The sequence below is a fragment of the Macaca nemestrina genome, chromosome 12, assembly GCF_043159975.1.
Source record: "Macaca nemestrina isolate mMacNem1 chromosome 12, mMacNem.hap1, whole genome shotgun sequence".
Taxonomy (NCBI): Eukaryota; Metazoa; Chordata; class Mammalia; order Primates; family Cercopithecidae; genus Macaca; species Macaca nemestrina.
The window spans coordinates 42,901,303-42,920,129 of NC_092136.1; the positions used below are offsets into that span (position 1 = coordinate 42,901,303).

Here is an 18,827-nt window from a genome sequence, read left to right on the forward strand (position 1 = left end):
CTACTAAAAATACAAAAATTAGCTGGGTGTGGTGGCACGCTCCTGTAATCCCAGCTACTTGGGAGGCTGAGACAGAATTGCTTGAACCCAGGAGGCAGATATTGCAGTGAGCTGAGATTGCACCGTTGCACTCCAGTCTGGGCAACAAGAGCAACACTCCATTTCAAAATAAAATAAAATAAAAGTGCACATAAAATAAAAATGGAGCTCTTATGTATTTAATTGAGAATGTCTAGGAAGCACATGCCAGTTGGGAAGCACATTACATACATCAGTGCCTCCCTCACTAGCCTCTGGTTATGTGAAAATTGCTGGAATCTAAATGCTTAAAATGGTCTTTGCCACTTTTTTTTATAACCTGCTGTGGAAGGGGGGTCAGGAAGGAGATCATGTTGAAATGATGATCAAGTGAAAGAAACTGATCTGAGAAATGCAAACAAAAACAAGTAGAAAGGGCAATCTTGCTTCAGAGAGAAAATATTTCATAGCAAATAAGCCCCAAGGAGAGTGCCAATTCCAGCCGTGTACAGATTTGGCAAGACTTGATGGTGTTCTAAAGAGGAGAGATTAAGATTGAGGTGTGACATTGGACATAAAGAGCAAAGATGACTGGAGCATAAGTTCCATCCTTGGAAAAGTGCTTGAAATTAGGCAGGGAAAACTGGGCCCAGATGTGGGTAATGAGACTCAGGAATGAAGATATCTTGGCAAGCGTCCTTACCAAAAGTCAGAAGGGCCAGAGGACAGAGGTTATTCTGGGGAATACTGGGAAAATGAACCGCGACCACAGACAGAAGGCTGCAGCCTCTAGGAGGAGGAAGAACTAAGAAGTTGGCACTATGTAGCCTCTGCTGGCCTCCAGGTGTTTCAGCCCTAGGTGCCAAGGTATGAGAAAGCCTGAACCTCTTAGCATTCTCCTGGAACTTCCTGAGTTCAACAGTAGAAGGAGAGATGACCCTGGAAGGGGTTATACACACTAAAGCTCCCTCTCTTTATTCTAGGACTGAAAAAGAGCCCACTGGTGTAGCTCAGCTCCAAATTATTTCTTTGGGCATTGCAGAGTGTGAGAAATGTAGGAAGCATGCTTTGCTCTTGATTTTATTGCATTTAAACTTTAAGTAGGATAATGCCAATGCTGTCATTCGATACCTGCATTTAGAAAGAAAAACAAATCAAAATGGGGATGCTACTGCTAAAACTTAGCAAATTATCCTCCCTCCTTATACTCATCTCTGGGAAAAGATGGAAGGCAGAGGAAAGGAAAGAAGAGAACTCTGCATGATTTCTAGCCCCTCCAAATGGAGACCTGAACTTCCTTCAAAAAACTATCATGCAAACTCCATTACAAACCTCCAGAATAAAATCCATGATGCCTACAGAAATCATACTAACTTTAGCGATATTTTTTTGAAATTTATTCTAAAATAAGAATTATTCCTAGGGTTTTTAGAAAATACCACCTCGTCTATATAGTCCAATACACACACCCCTTTAAAAGATACTGATGAAAAGTAAAAAACAAAAAACAATAATTTTATAAGACACAAGGAGAACAGCAGCAATTTCAGTAGTGAAAATAACAGAGGTACTCATATTATTTGAAGAAAACCTGTCAGCCAACATCTTCCTCTTGAACCAAGTGACACCTGAATAGTGAAAGGGGGAAACTTAACACCAGCCAGCAAGAGGGGTTCAATCGACTTTGGTGACGAATGGGGGTCAGGGCTGTCATGGTCAGATTAGCTCCACAGACTTAGGTTTCATGTTCATTTACAAGTAACTTGCTTCATAAGTCTATACAATGCCTTTCAACAGCTCCAAGAAAAGTCACGTCTGGTGTTTCTGTCACACAACTGAGTTATACTTGTATCTTGTATGACACATTTGCAGGTCTGTTGAAGGAATTTTAGAAGTAGATTTTCAGAAACTCACATCTGGTCTTTGTCAATTATTAATGGGGATAAGAAATTAAATTATATTGAACTGTCAAAATAATTAGTGGTATATGACCAATATTTACATTATTAAGCATTATCTTTACAAGGAAACAGAACCTACAAAGAAATCACATCCTCAAGATTTCTCACAGTTCTTTCAAATAGCACACCCTCATGTATGTGATGAATGAATGACAAAATAAATGATGGACAAGGAAATACATTTAACCGTGCTCTTTTAGAAATCTAAACATTCTCATAATGTAGTTTCAAGATACATTCATCTAGTTTGAAGTAGAATTTATAATACAGGGTTTCTCTTATAACTATTATAACAGACAAGACTTTCTCAAGTAAGCTGTGCTTCCTAGATATAATCATTAATATTTAAAAACTAAAAATGAGCCAGTTTTCCTGCATGCAATGCAACTTCAGTACATCAAAATCAAGTCCCATTCCATTTCCATCCTCTCTAACTTTCATCATACTGAAGTGTTAAAACATGACTGATACATCTGGAAGTTTGGTATGGTGTCAGGAGCAAAAATGTGGTAGAGGTCCATGAGGTTCCTTTTGCATTAAACTACAAATAGGAGTAGAAATGAGACATTCTGAAATTATATAGTGTTTCATTTTTTATTCTATAAGTGTATTGTTTCAAACATTTGAAAGCAAAGACCAAGATGATATTGCATACAGAAGCTAAAACCCAGGTTTATACAGACAATTTTTAACAGTAAGCTCAACATTCCTGGAGCACAAGAATTTTACTAAGAAAATGACAAATATTATATTACCAGGTTACTGTCTTCTAACCACCCACAATAAATCTGAGATTGCCATTTTTAAAAAGTATCATGGTAAAAATAAAAGAAGAAAGTGTTTTAGTACCTCATAAAAAAAGGTAAAATATGAACTTTTGAGTGCCCAACTTCCCTCATTTGACTAAAGGCCAAGGCACCACAGTGAAAGCAAAGTGGAGATTTGCCCATTAATTATCTAAGTAATTACCTTAAATGTCTGCTTTGCTTTGGCTGTGGAGATATAGTCACAACCATGAAGACCCTACTGAAACAAGAAGATATTAAGTTCATAAAATGCTCTCCGTCTTCAATGAAGAAAGGTACATGAACGCCACCTGAAAATGCAAACTATGATCTTTTGTGACAAGACTAAAGAAAAGCTTTTTGAACGACAATGAGAATAACTATTTCTATATTTTTCATATCTTATAGTGAAGTTTCATTGCATAGTAATCCATATTAAACGATATGTGAGACATATATACTCTGAGAATCACCAGTTACATTGGTAGTTGGCAGTTTGAAATACATATGTTAGAATTATCTCTCTTCTGAGGTTTTAGTCTCCTGTTCCAAAATAAAAGATACCTGTAAGGAAATATTCTTTGCTTAAGATGACAGATATCAAGTCTGTGTCTCAATTCTATAAGAGAAACATATCAGACTCTAGAGAATGTCTAATAAAGTCCTAGAGAAAATTGTTAAGTAAATGAAATGTTTAATTTCAGTGCAAAACTTTCTACTTTGGGGAAATATCCTACTATATTGTTCTGAGTTCCCTCTCACCTCACTCGTGTTGGCCCCTTGCTTCCTGTCTAGGCCCTACCACTGTATTATGAAAGTAATGAACCTACCATTGCTATTTATTTATTTATTTATTTATTTATTTAAACTTCAGTTAAGTTCCAGGGTAGCTGTGTAGAAAGTGCAGGTTTGTTACATAGGTATACATGTGTCATGGTATTTTGCTGCACCTCTCAAGCTGTCACCTAGGTTTTAAGCCCTGTATGCATTAGCTATTTGTTCTGATGCTCTTCCTCACCTCACCTCCCCTACTCCCACAGGCCCCAGTATGTGTTGTTCCCCTGCCCTTGTCTATATGTTCTCATTGTTCAACTCCTACTTATGAGTGAGAACATACGGTGTTTGGTTTTCTGTTCCTGTGTTAGTTTGCTGAGGATGATGGCTTCCAGTTTCATCTATGTTCCTGCAAAGGATATAACCTCATTCCTTTTTATGGCTGCATAATATTCCATGCCTACAATTTGTTTCAATGGCAAAAACTGCAATTACTTTTGCACCAACCTAATATTTACCCTCAGAAAGTTATATGACACAGGAGGCACTCTTTTCTACTCTACCGCTTTCTTTTGCTGTAATTAAAAATGTAATTTAGGTAGCATCTTAAGCTCACAATTAGAGAGATTAACTCAAAATTAGAGATTCCAAACTCACAAGGAGACAGTTTATCTGAAAGGTAATTTGTTGAAAGGCTTTCGATAGGAATCAAAGGATATGTTTCAGATTTTCTGACTAAGCATCAGGATGACAAAGTTAAGTCATCTTTGGGAAAACTGTTTCCCCTCCCATGATTACATAGTATTATGGCTGTAATTTTTAAAATTTACTATTTAAGGCTACTTTCCCTTTTGTCTTTAGAATATTTCATCTTCACTTTTCCTCTAGTTAATATATGTATACATGTTATCTATCAGATCTATGAATGCTGTACATGAGGGAAGACACTGTTCATGTCGCTGTTGCCAAGCTGTCAATTAAATTTCAGGTTCATCTGGAATTCTTTCAGTACTTATTGGTGGATTTATTTTTGTTACAAGATGTTGGGGGAAAAACAGGAGATAAATAAGATCTTCAAGGTTGGACATGTTATTCCTTGCTGTGCTCCTTAGAATGCATGCCCCTACCTGCTTGTCATGTTGGCTGTAGGTTGTTAGAGAAATAGTAGGAGGTATGAAGGTGTTTTGTAAACATCAAGATGGGAGAGGAGTTTTGTGATACGTATCTTGTGGTTCAAAGTGCCTCCCTGGGCAATGCTAAAGCCCACCTTAGGTTAAGTCCTACCAGGTGGACAGGCAATGTGATGTGAATAAAATTGTGTGCCATATGAGTTTCCATACTTTTTCTATTAACCCTGGACCTCATTAGGAACATAAAGAGTTCCTTAAGATCTTAGCATGATTACCAAAATAGAGTCCGGGACTGAGTAACATTAGCATTCATAACACATTGGTAGATGATGACAAATTAATGTGTTACTTTGTCTGCATGTTACAGTTCTGGAATGAAATTCTTAGAGACCTTATGCCTAATGCAAAAGTTAGAAGACAAATTTGAAATAAGACCTGCCCTTTATCTGCCTTTAAATGAGATCTTAGGAAGACTATTCAATCGTCTCTGCATTCCCCTATAGTCTATGAAGCTAGATTTTAGGAAAAATATGATAAATGAACTATGTTGAGAGTAAAAGTTAGAGACTGGGAACCAAGGTATCAGTTTCTGAGAAAGGGAACTAATAAAACGTTGGATAGGTTGGTTTAGCAACAACAACAAAAGGTCAGGAAGCCCATTACAAGGTGAAGTCTCAAATAATTTGTTCCCATGGAGTTTGTAGTCCCTTAAAACTTGCTAGAGAGAAGGCAGTTTTCCATAATTGGCAAGAGTGTTTGAAGGGCAAGGTGTGAGTGTGGGGCTGGGAAATTAGAAGCTGGCATGAAAAGCTGGTGTGTAAAAGAGATAGTGATGTAAAAGAAAGCTACAATTGGGAGATGAATAACACCTTGATGTAGTGATTTCTTATTGCTGGTGTTTGTTTAAAGAAAGAGACAAAATGCCATTAAATAACTTGCCAGGGTTTTTGTTGTCATTTTGCTTTGTTGTTGTTTTAATAATATCTGGAATTTCTTTATAAAGAAAATTGAATAATATATCTTTAGGACAATATGTAACCCAAATTTTCACACACTGCTCCTCCCAAAACCTACCTAAAGAGCTCCTTAAGATCTTATTCTGCTTCAAACAAGATGGCAGACTATATCATGAAACACTGTACACTGAGTCTTCAAATGAAAATGTTAATACACCGTTTCAGTGAACTAAAAGTTGCATGTGAATCAGTAAACCTCTTGCAATGGAAGGACTGGCTGTTTAGATGAAGGAGGTGCCTGCTGGGTCCAGGACCATGATTATGTGTTTTTACTGAGGAGGTGAAATTCAAAATGTCAAGTATTAAAGGGAAATGCAAGGCAAGCTCTAAAATGACCAGTCACATAGAAACTTAACTCACTAAGTTTATGAAAAAGATAGCACTAAACGAGTCCTAATTTATCATAGTGAATCTTGTAACAGCAGCATTTCCACCACGCTTGACTATGTTCAACAAAAACTCAAAATGGCCACAAGTGCAAAGCATATTTCTTAATGAATCTAGCTACATCCTACTTATGCAACTTGAGCCCATGGGAGAACTATAGACAATTTATATGACAGTTATTTCACAGGTTTTTTTCTTTGGCAACTAGAAGACATCAATTATTCAATAACAAAACGTATTATGCATAATTATTTCATTTCTTTCCCCTTTGCAAAAAAATCATTCACATATCAGTATAGAACATATAAACCAAGAAATATTCTTGTCAGGATGTCTACAAAAAGATAAAAGAAAAATCTTACAAACATTGCGAGTAGACATTACTGTGTTGTTTACTTTGGAATTTAAGGAAAACAATGCCAAAATCAAAAACACAGGGAGCGACTATTTTCACTTACATAAAGTTTTTTTTAAAAAAGAAAACTTCAGGCTGGGCGCGGTGGCTCACGCCTGTAATCCCAGCACTTTGGGAGGCCGAGGCGGGCGGATCACAAGGTCAGGAGATCGAGACCACAGTGAAACCCCATCTCCACTAAAAATCCAAAAAATTAGCCGGGCGCGGTGGCGGGCGTCTGTAGTCCCAGCTACTCGGGAGGCTGAGGCGGGAGAATGGCGTGAACCCGGGAGGCGGAGCTTGCAGTGAGCCGAGATCGCGCCACTGCACTCCAGCCTGGGGGACAGAGCAAGACTCCGTCTCAAAAAACAAACAAACAAACAAACAAAAAAACTTCAAAAGGAAATTTTATTGTGTGAAGTTTAAATCATATAAAATTTAGACATAAAATTTTCATACTATAATTAAACCTGGATCAATCACTTACTAACAGGATTACTTTAGGAAAATTACTAAATTTCTGTTAGCTGCAATTTCCTCATCCATAAGTTTTATAAATTAACAATCACACTAATTTTTGTCATAGAGTAATAATGAAGCTAAATTGAGATAATGTATAAAATGAAAGTACTTTACAAACAATATAAAAGAAAGATATCTGTACTGCTATCAAGAAACAAGACAAAAACAGTTAAGAAAAAATGTTATGTAAAAATTACTTGACGCTTAATTTTAGGAAACTTGCTTTCAAAGCATTAGTTGCTATGCCAACGTTTTCAGTTTGCACTTGGTCATATATTTAGTTTAGACCCTTTAATAAAAGTAAACAATGATACAAAATGCAAATTCATCTCTACGCTATACCATAGCATGCTCAGAAAATCCTTCCATGCCTAATGAAATTAAGAGGATTTAATCTTGACTGACCAAAGGCCATAAATATAAGTTTATAATTGTAGTAAATTGTAAATATTCCTTAGTTTCTTCATTCCTAGAATAAATTTTTGTTTCTGGAAGACTTTTCAAGTAAAGAAAAGAAAATCAACAACTATACTGAACTATGCTAAACTACTGAACTATTCTTGTTGGGTTTTCTAGTTTATGTTGTTGTTGTTATTGAGGCTGTTTTGTAAGATTCTGTTTTCTGGGTGCTTTTTTTGTTTTGTTTTGTTTCTTTTTTTTGACTCTAGAATAGGGATTGGCTGTTAAATTCCTTGTTTTGCTAAAGCACAAAGGCAAAGGAATAAGCAAACTAGGAGCCATTCATCGAGTATAGGTAAATTACTAATGGATTGAGCAGTAATACTTACAAAATGACATGCCAAATGTCTATATGGTCTGAAATGGAATGAATAGCATATAGTTAAAACTGTGGGCTCTGACATCAGATACATTAAATTCAAATAAAGGTTTTGACGTTTACTAACTGTGTAATCTTTGACAAGCAATTAACTCTCTAACACTTAATTTCCTTATTGTTACTATTAGGATAACAACAGTGCCTACCTCAAAGAGTTGTGAGAGTTGGAAAAAAAAAAAAAATCCAAGGAAAGCACTTAGACATCAGATACACAGAAAGTGTTTGGTTAGTGTTAATTAGTATATGACACAGTTTAGATATTTGTCTCCCACCCATGTCTCATGCTGAAATGTAATCCCCAATGTTGAAGCCGGGACATGGTGGGAGGTGTTTGGATGATGGGGGCAGATACCTCATGAATGGCTTGGACCATCCCTTTGATGATAAGTGAGTTATCGCTGAGTTCACAGAAGATTTGGTCATTTAAAAGTGTGTAGCACCTCCCCTCCCACTCTCTCATGTTCCTACTTTCACCCTGTGAAGTGCCTGCTCCCTCTTTTTCTTCCACCATGAGTAGAAACTTCCTGAGGCCTCCTGCGAAGCAGATGCTGCTTTCTGTACAACCTGCGGAACCATGAGCCAATTAAATCTATATTCTTTATAATTACTCAGTCTCAGGTCTCTCCCTCTCTCTCTCTCTCTCTCTCTCTCTCTCTCTCTCTCTCTCCCCTCCTTCCTTCCTTTCTTTCCTTTCTTTCGTCTCTCTCTGTCGCCCAGGCTGGAATGCAGTGGTGCGATCTCGGCTTACTCCAAGCTCTGCCTCCCGGGTTCACTCCATTCTCCTGCCTCAGTCTCCCAAGTAGCTGGGACTATGGGTGCCCACTACCATGCCTGGCTAATTTTTTGTATTTTTAGTAGAGACAGGGTTTCGCAGTGTTAGCCAGGATGGTCTCGATCTCCTGACCTTATGATCTGCCCGCCTCATCCTCCCAAAGTGTTTGGATTACAGGCGTGAGCCACTGCCCCCAGTCAATCTCAGGTATTTCTTTATAGCAATGAAATAATGGCCTAATGCAGTAAATGTATATATAAATATAGGATAAAAAGGTGGATTTTTCCACAACATTTTTAAGTTGGGATTTCAATTTCAGTTGTAGAAAAATCAACCTGAGATCCCTGTTAAAATCAGTTAAAATGCCAAATCATTGGACCAATTCAACTCTCTACTATATTGTTGCTTTTCACTATACACACATGTATTTCTGTATTTTTGTGTGTGTGTATGGAGGTGTGTGTCTATCTGTATAATATATACATACACTATATATATACATATATATATACACACACATCACTAGGTATAAAATACACATATATGGAACAAATTTATCTAAATGGCAGGAAGGCCATAGCAATGTAGAAATACGAATGCAGATTATAGAAGCTGTGCAGTTTATTCAATGAAGTCATTTGACTTTTCAATGCTTCCTTTAGTTTATATAATTTTGATTTGTGGCCAATGAAAAAGCAATTGTACATTGATTCTAGATACAGCGTTAACGGCAAAAGAAAATTATTCAAACTAAAGTAAGGTGGCATGTGTATTGTACAACTTAAAACCATAGTAAACCTTGCTAACTGAGTTGGAGATGAGTAAGAATGCTTATCAGGGCAAGTGAAAGTAGACACTATTGAAAAATCTACTCATTGCTAAATGGCCAATGGTGGTAAGTTTTTAATGAAGAATAATTTTTGGTTTTGAGCTTCTATTTATTTAATGTTTTTCACATTTAATATGTCAGTGGAAGAAGAAATGAGTTATCTAACTTAATTTAGAATATAGAAAACTGCCCAGATGTATTATTAGGTTGGTGTAAAAGTAATTGTGGTTTTTGCCATTACTTTTAACTATTGTAATAAATACCAAATTTCATTGTCTTTCTTGCTTTTTGAAAAAAATGGATGTAGTTTCAGGGTGCAATTCTTGACAAAGCTTGTTTTGAATTTTTAAGATTTTTTTAAAGGTTTTCAACCTGAAAGGGTAACTCTCAGAAAAAAAAATTACCTGAATTATTTACAGCAATGGTTAGTTACTTAAACTGCATTTATCTAAAACATATGCCTTTCTTAGACACTATAGGTTAAGAGTATTTATCAATATCTGCAAAGTCCTTTGAGATACATTTTACCAAAGTGTCATCAATGGATGATAAAACAAATGAGAGTGTCTTTAGTGAAGCAAAAACATAAAAGAATTAAAAGCTAAAAGCATTTGAACATATTTAAAATACTATTACTTGCATTTCCTGAATTAGTGTTTAGTTTTGAGGCAGTTGGGAAAACTGAGTTTGGAAATATTCATGTATTAATAGCACTCATATTTCTCTTACTATGGCTTAGAGCACTATAAATGTCTGAGGTTTTATATACCTCAGAAGCAAACACACCCATATTTTCCCCCTAGAAACAAATCTAGGCATTAATATAATTTTAAAATTGTATTCATTGTTCTCATACATTGCTAAATTAGATGATCTCTCTGTGTGTGTGTGTGTGTGTGTGTGTGTGTGTGTGTGTGTGTGTTTTAAGGAACTGTTGACTTTCAGCTGCTGAGTAATGGCTGCTTCTGCAGCGTTTCCACTAAGGATAAATGGAGGTTTTAACTTCCTTGCTAGTTGTTTAAAACTCCTTTACATTTTCACACAACAGCCCATTTTTCATCACTAGGAAAAATATGAAATTTGAACCATGCTACGTTTTACTTGCAGTAAATCAGCATGTGTCATAAGAGCAAAAAGGAACGTAATATCACTCCCTATCATGGACCTTTCGTTAGAGCAAGTCCCAGAAGACATTGCCAAGTTCAGTTGCTATAGCAACCGAGCTCTGGTGCCTCTCTTGCTTGGTTTGTTTCAGAGAGTTGATTTTTACCACACAGGCATAATCCTGAAGAATTTTTATGCTAAGGAAGAAATTACACAGAGTCAATAACAATGTGTGTGATCTTTCTATTGATCGGTGATGATTTAATTTAAAAGTAGTACAAAGGAGGTTAACGCCATAACATTTCAAATCCCTTTGCTGACTTCCAATTAAATTATTCATTGTCTTTTCTTTAGGCCCCTCAAGTACTCATATTTCTTAACTAGAAAAGTACTCGTAAGCCACTGGAGGGTCAGTATGGAATTTCATATTATTTTACCCAACTGTGAAGTTCTGCTATGAAAATATCTTGAAATAATACCAATATACTTTAAAAAAAAAAAACTACAATTAGCAAGAGAAGACTCAACAAGACTATACGAGCAATATGGGAGATTATCTTCTGATTTGTATTGAAAAGATATCAGGACGGATAACCATATGTCTTATTATAGAATGCTAGTTAATTTTGCCTATTAAGGAGATAGACCACATAAAGCATTTTATATAGTGTCCATCATACAGTAACAAAAATATTATCATACATTTTATCCTGTCATAATATAGTCAGGCAAATATATTATATATCTTTACATTAGGCACTATTGATTATGCAATTGAATACCCTTTGGATACTGAATACTTTTAAAGTAAAAATGGTATAAAAATACTTTACTATGGTTGAGCATGAAATATATTATAAAATATATTATAAAAAATATATTTCTACACAAAGTTATTTTATATGTAAATATAATTTAAAAGCCTATTTTTTCACTTACAATGACATCTTAAGCATTTCCTTCCAACAATACATAAAAGTCTTCAAAATGATCATTTTTAGCACCTAACTGCTAATGTTCTTTCATGATCAGACATGCAAATGATTTTGAGTTGTGTTGATTATTTTTAGAGGACTAACCTTTTGAATAATATATTTGCATTTAATGGACATGCCACAGGCAGCAGCTTAGAGAGGAATGTGTTGTAGGTTTGGCAAGTCAGGGCTTTGACTTTTATTTATTTTACTACTTACTTAAGAACTTCTCTAAGACTTTATTTTTTCACCTGTAACAAAAAGATAAAAACAATTTCCAAGCTGTATGGTTTAGAAAGAATCCTGTGATATAAATATAAACATAAAGCAGCTGGTAAAATGCCTGGAACAAATGATCCTTATTAAATTTTAGCTGTCTTTTCTTTAAAGGTTTTCCAGTCATGTCCTTGAAAATCATTTCCAAATGGAATCTGAAGGTAAAAATGAGTACAAATTAAATATTCCTTAATACCTTAAAAATATATGAGTTTTAATTGTGGCAAGATGTGGAAAACTTTCAATATAAATTCTATGTTACAAATTATTCCACTTGCTTCAGTTGACTTTCTCAAACTATGTTTTCATGACCTCCTAGCAAAGGAAGATGATCTGGGGGGAAAGAAAGGTGGGAGGGAGACTATTTCTATGGTTAAATACATTTGGAAAATGCTGAACAATATATTTCCCTCTAAGAGCTTACAAATCACATTAGTATTTTGAACTGTCCAAGAAATTCCAGGTAAAGTGATCAATACTGTTTAGTGGTAAAGAGTATACATTTAGGAGTTAGGCTGCCAGGGTTTAGTACCCACTTCCAATGCTTATTACCTTAGAACTTTGAGAAGTTACTCAACCTCAGTGTCTCAGTTTCCCCATCTGTAAAACGGAAATGGCAACAAAATTTTCCACACGAGTTTGGGAGGTTATAATGAGATATGTCAAGTGTTCTGATTCAGGCTAACAAAGGCAATTATCAGTAAATAAGAGCAATTAAAGAAACCTGTTTCAACCCTTAACCATGTTAACTTTACAAATAATATTTTTGAACATCATCTGGAACTATTATTCTTGGGAACACACTCTGAACAACTCTAAAGTACAATATTAGGGTAGTGATAAATTGCAATTAAGTAAAAAAGTATTCATTACATTAGTGAGCAAACCAAGAAGCACAAAATGTCATCTACCTCACAACATGTGACCCCACTGGCTGCTACTTTGTCAGAAATTTTTATTATCAGAACATTAGAGCAGCTTAGTTAAGTGTGAAGACCTTATCCCATAGATGTTCTATTCACCGGGGCTGTCTGCATCCATTTCATAAATTAGCACAGATAAGTTTATCATATTAGGTTATTTTCCTGTCACTAAAAACTGAGCCCTAAATGAATGGAACACCAAATGGTTAAAATTGTAATGATTAGTAGAGAAAAATCTGAGTATGTAGATCACTGATAGAGTCTGCAAAGATAAGGAAAGACAAGGCATATTATCCAGACAGTAAACATTTGCATATTTCCAGGTACTAATCCTAAACAACATCAATTTCCAAAATGGAGACATAAAATAGTAAAGGAAGACAGCTTCATCTAACGAAAAGTATGCTACAAGTTCACAAAAATATGCAATAATTCTCTGTAGTCTAAATAATACCATGACTCCAAAAAACCTCCCCACCCTTTTCCGGAAGATAGGAAGCTCAACAAAAGGACCATTTAAATGAGCAGTCTGCTAATTAACCTGACAACTTTCAGAGGGCTTTTAATTTATTCTCAAATTTTTAACTGTATCTGGTTGCTGGTTTATCCTAAAGAGTTCATATTTTTTAAATGATCATCAGAAATTTGCAGAACAGAAAAAAATCACTCACTCATAATTCCATGTCCTTAACAAATAAAAACTATTTTCTATGTTTCCCGTTTTCTTTGTCTTTATGCTAATCATTTCTACACAAAGTTATTTTATATGTAAATATAATTTAAAAGCCTATTTTTTCACTTACAATGACATCTTAAGCATTTCCTTCCAACAATACATAAAAGTCTTCAAAATGATCATTTTTAGCACCTGACTGCTAATATTCTTTCATGATCAGAGATGCAAATGATTTTAAGTTGTGTTGTTGGTGCACTGAATCCCTTCCTATATATTGTTCTAAAGTGATTTTCAAACTTCAGGACACATATGAACCACCTGGAGGACTTATTAAAACACAGGTGGCTGGGCCCTGCCCTCAGAGTTTCTGATTTAGTAAGTCTTGGGTGAGCCCCAATGATTTGCATTTCTAACAAGTTTCTAGATGATGCTGATGCTGCTAATCTGTGGCCATTTTAAAAATTACTGTTGGAAGAGGCTGAGTGCGGTGGCTCATGCCTGTAATCCCAGCACTTTGGGAGGCCAAGGCAGGTGGATCACTTGAGGCCGAGAATTCGAAACCAGGCTGGCCAACACAGTGAAATCCTATCTCTACTTAAAATACAAAAAAGAAAAGAAAAAGATTAGTTGGGTGTGGTGGCACACATCTGTAACTCCAGTGACTTGGGAGGTTGAGTCACAAGAATCACTTGAACCTGGGAAGTGGAGGTTGCAGTGAGCTGAGATCACAGCACTGCATTCCAACTTGGAGTACTTAGGTAGAACATAGCCATCAAATCGGAATTGATAAGTCAAATAACACAGACATTATTATTGCATCTAAGATATATTTCTGAAGTCCGTTTTTACAGGCTCATTCGGATTTGTAATGCCAGGTGACTTCTTGATACTTGAAGCCTATATAAATACCAACTGACTGAATAAACAAATGAACAAGAGAAAATTCTCTCCTCCCTGAAATCAAGACATTAGTCCCAAGATCCACCTATTTACATTTCAAAGATATGTATTATGATTGAACGGAAATAATCTAAATCTCTATTACTGCAGAAATCAGCAAGGTTTTATCATCGCTCTCCAAATTCCTGAAAAATAACTGAAATATTTATATCTTGGAGGAGAGTATATTTGCATGTACACAATACAGACAAAAATTAGCTGCATTTGATAGTTAAAAAAAAAAAAAAAACCGTTGCTCTTTGGAAAGCACAGGGCAAAAATCTGGCTTTGACAAATTATTTTTCATAAGCTAGAAACAAAAAAAATTCCCATTTGGCAATGGATTATTAGGATGTTTGCCTAAATCCTCAGAGGTTTTTCTTTGTATTAAAGGATTCTTAATATTTAGGCATGGATTAATCCTCACCTGTAAAAGAGAAATATGAACATAAACAAGTCTGTCTACAAAAGTACATCCACGCCTCTATTAATACATAAGTACACATTAGATAGCCATGTATGTGAAGTATCTATTCATACATTGGTTTCCAGAAATCCACAGACAAGACATATGCTTAGTAAAGATATTCTCTGCAGAAAATATCTTCCTGAGTCTTCCTTTGAAATTTGCGGGCATTCTTATTTTTTTCATTCATAGTTGTTATTACTGTATCTGTTTGAATGTATAGGGAAGATACATTCATATACATACATAATCATAAATTGACACATAAAGTAGTTATTGTCAACAAACCTTGTAAGGTGGTTAGCAATGGAATTGTTAACTCTGGCTTAGTTAAGCATCAGTCAAGAGTTAACTGTGTTATGTACAGGCTTATCAAAAGACCATGATTTTCTTTTCTTTTCTTTGTTTCTTTTTTTGAGACGGAGTTTTGCTCTTGTTGTCCAGGCTGGAGTGTAATGGCATGATCTTGGCTCACCACAACCTCCACCTCCAGGCTTCAAGCGATTCTCCTGCCTCAGCCTTCCAAGTAGCTGGAATTACAGGCATGCCCCACCAAGCCCGGCTAATTTTATATTTTTAATAGAAACGGGGTTTCTCCATGTTGGTCAGGCTGGTCTCAAACTCCTGACCTCAGGTGATCCACCCGCCTCGGCCTCCCAAAGTGCTGGGACTACAGGCGTGAGCCACCGTACCCGGCATATCTATGACTTTCTAAGGAATAATTCTTACTGAGTTAGTGTTCTGATAATTGTTTTATCTTTAAGTAAAAGTAAACAGTTTCATTAGCCTTAAGTGACTCGGAATTGTTCTTTGCATTTGGCATGTTCATTATGACCACATGAATACACTGCTGCTCTCAGGGTGAACAGCCAACTAGGGGACAAATGTTAAGACACAATGTATATGTCATCGTATGTATATTTTATAGAATAATATACATAAATACTGCCAGTAAATATGACCATATTAGGCAGCCTCTAAAAATATGTGACAAAGTTTAAAATATGCCCATGTGAAAAATGCAAATTTAAGAAATGCAAGAACTGTAGTGAAGACACTATGAGGCAGTTGTTCAACTAGTATGTGTGAGAATTTGACTATAGGCACTTGCTACTTAATCCAGGTGTTCAAGGAAATACAGGTAAAACATTAGCAGTGACAACCATATGATCATTTGAAAACCAATTCAATACCTATGAGATTTTTTGAGTAGTAACTGCCAGTTTCTTACAATGAGTTGGAGCAGAATGACAATCCCTACCACAAATCGAAAGTACTAGCATATGTATATGCACATTAAGGAGATATTTTTAGTTTCTCTAGTTAACACAGAGGAGGAAATAGGGAAAAATATGCAATTCAAGGCACATGTGACCTGCCTATGAAATTTTAATTTTTAAGCCTCCACGGATAACCAGACACATAGAGAGAAGCCTTTTTTGAATCACGTTACTCCTTCAGGGTAGAAATGAACTCATGACAAGCCAAAGGATAAGTATTTCAATCAACATATGTTCAAAAATGTTTTCTTTTTTTTGACAAATAGTTTTGGTTTGTAATTTAGGCAGTGATGGAAATTTATCTTTATTAAAAATTAAATTTTTAAAAAATTTCATTTTAGAGGGAAATGTTATAAAAATAGTAAAATTGTATGTGGATAGTACAAAAATCAAGAGAATAAATTATTAAAGTTCGTTAATACACTATTCTAAAACATGTCATAATAGCATGATGCCATAACTTGCTGGGCTAATCAGTGAATAACCACATCACAGTTAACTCTTATTGCAGGTTCACCTGGAACATTAGAAGTAAGAAACTGAGTGTGCACAACATGTTCTTATGTATCAGTTGCTATTAAATTAATATCCCTAAGAAATTTGATACAATTTTTTTCAGTACAGCAAATCTCAATTTCTCTATAAATAATGCACCAATAGATTTAAAATCAAAAGATAAATATTTCTTGAAAAGAGAAATGGAACAATGAAAAACCTGTCTTATATAGTAAGGACTATAAAAACATGTTATTCATAAACGTGGACATTAAAATCTTTGACGAATGACTAAATTTGCATGTGAAAGCTCAGATGCAAATAAACATATGTAATATATATATTTTGACTGAAGATAATAGGTTACGTTGGAGGGAGCAGTATATAATTTATTAATCATGTGTTTTAGTAACACTTTTATTGCAAAAAGGAGTAACTGTTTAAACAAATGACTCTCTATGTTTTGATTCTAAGCTCTGGAGCCTAATATTCTAAAGGAGACTGATTATCAATTGAGAAAGGTCAACCTGGTAAAATTTAAACACATCTGTGGCGATTCTAGATCACTATTATTTAATGTACTAAGTGACAGCAGGCAGTTTGACTTAACAAAATATGTATGCTATCTTTGCAATAAAGAAGAAAAAAACAATAAGCAAACCAGACAACTGCCTTTCCTAGTGAGGCCATCTACCCAGATCTCATACCCCTAATAATAACACATTGTTATATCATTTTTGCTGCTATTCCAAAGCAGAACAGCAATTATTTCCTGGAAAATTAAGAACTATATTAGTAAACACTAATCTAAAATTAGATTAAAATTCAAAATCATTAACATTATATTTTAAGGCTAAAATTATGATTAAACTTTCTTTTTTCAACTGCATGTTGCAGAGTCTTTAAAAAGACCTGTTATGCAAATAAGTTTTGGTCAAAAATAGAAATTAAGAAAACTTTACAAGGGCAAAATTTCAACAGAGTCATTACAGATTTGAGTATTGTGAGAATACACATTGCTGGTACTAGATGTACGTATTCAAATCAGTGTTCTACAAAACAGCAAGATATTTTTTAACTTTTTCAACTGAGGAAAGAATATAGTTTTTTAAAAAAAATCACAACCTCTGTTCCTTTAGAAATGACTAAACCATAAAGCAGAAAATTACTTTTATTTTCAACTGCCGATTTCTAGGAATGTATCGCTATTTTTCATTTTCTTATTTTTTTTTTAAAAAAGAATTATTGGTCTTAGTAAAAGTCACAAACTTGCTTTGAGAGATTAAATTATCTTGATTCTTAGCAAAACAGAACACAAATGGAAAGGCTTCTTCATTCTATTTGATCTCCACCTGTCTTTGGTGTGTATGTGTTTTGGTATATGTACAAAGAGAAAACATTTCTATTTAGCCTTCAGTAGAACATTATAATGTATACTACTTAAAAAAAAAAAAATTCATACCATGTATCTTTAAATGTAAGCACCATATGGAAGTTCCTGCTCTTATCTGTCATATTTCCCCTAACTCAAATTCTGAATGTTTCCATTAGGAACAAAATAAGTGAAAAGTAAAACTTTACCCTAATGAAAAGGATCTTCTCTCCCACTCGGTATCTTCCTTGGGAGAGCCGCTCCACACAGAACTTGTTTGGGCATTTGCAAGGAGGATCTTCAGAAATTCGTTTCACCTGAAATAGAAGAGCAGGTAAATTCATTCTTCTTAATTAGGTTGCATTTATGTTAATTTGCTCCAAGGACTCCAGGGCTGCTGAACCCTTAATGACTTTAAACTTGTTCTTTATCTATGGACATCATGTGAGCATAAGAATATCACATTAAATCATAACTACGTAAAGTTCAGGTCCCAAAGACATCTGAAGGCAAATGACTGCACTAAGGCATAAGCTAGCTAATGACAGTGACGAGGCTGGAGGATAATGAGCGGGAAATCAACTGAAATTATAGAATATAAATAATCAGCTGGGTTCCTACTTTTGGAGGACTGAAAAGACGATGCACATTTGGGTTGTCAAGGTCAACCTGTTGAAAACTAGAATAGAAAGTATGTTAACATAGAGTTTATGTTACTTCAGTATAATTTTAATTGTATTAATTTTACTAAGTTTCAGAATAAATTGAGAGTGAATTTAACAAGTTGTTGTTGTTGTTGTTGTTTTTTAAATGAGACTATTGTTTCACCTTATTTTGAACTCTAAGATTTTCTCTAAGAATTAATCTCATTTACTCAGATTTACCCTGCAACTCAT

At 34.9% G+C, this 18,827-nt stretch overlaps 1 protein-coding gene across 8 annotated transcripts in view; it reads right to left on the bottom strand.

Annotated features, from left to right (window-relative positions):
- The window catches only part of LOC105487026 (growth arrest specific 2), a 176,329-nt gene that overhangs the window by 38,962 nt on the left and 118,540 nt on the right, over nucleotides 1–18,827 (bottom strand). For 6 of the 8 annotated variants that reach the window (XM_011750294.3, XM_071074959.1, XM_011750292.3 and 3 more), the window contains one exon: nucleotides 18,141–18,248. In XM_011750294.3, coding sequence (XP_011748596.1) covers nucleotides 18,141–18,248 — 108 coding nt within the window. The other 2 variants (XM_024794500.2, XM_024794499.2) reach the window with 2 other exon arrangements.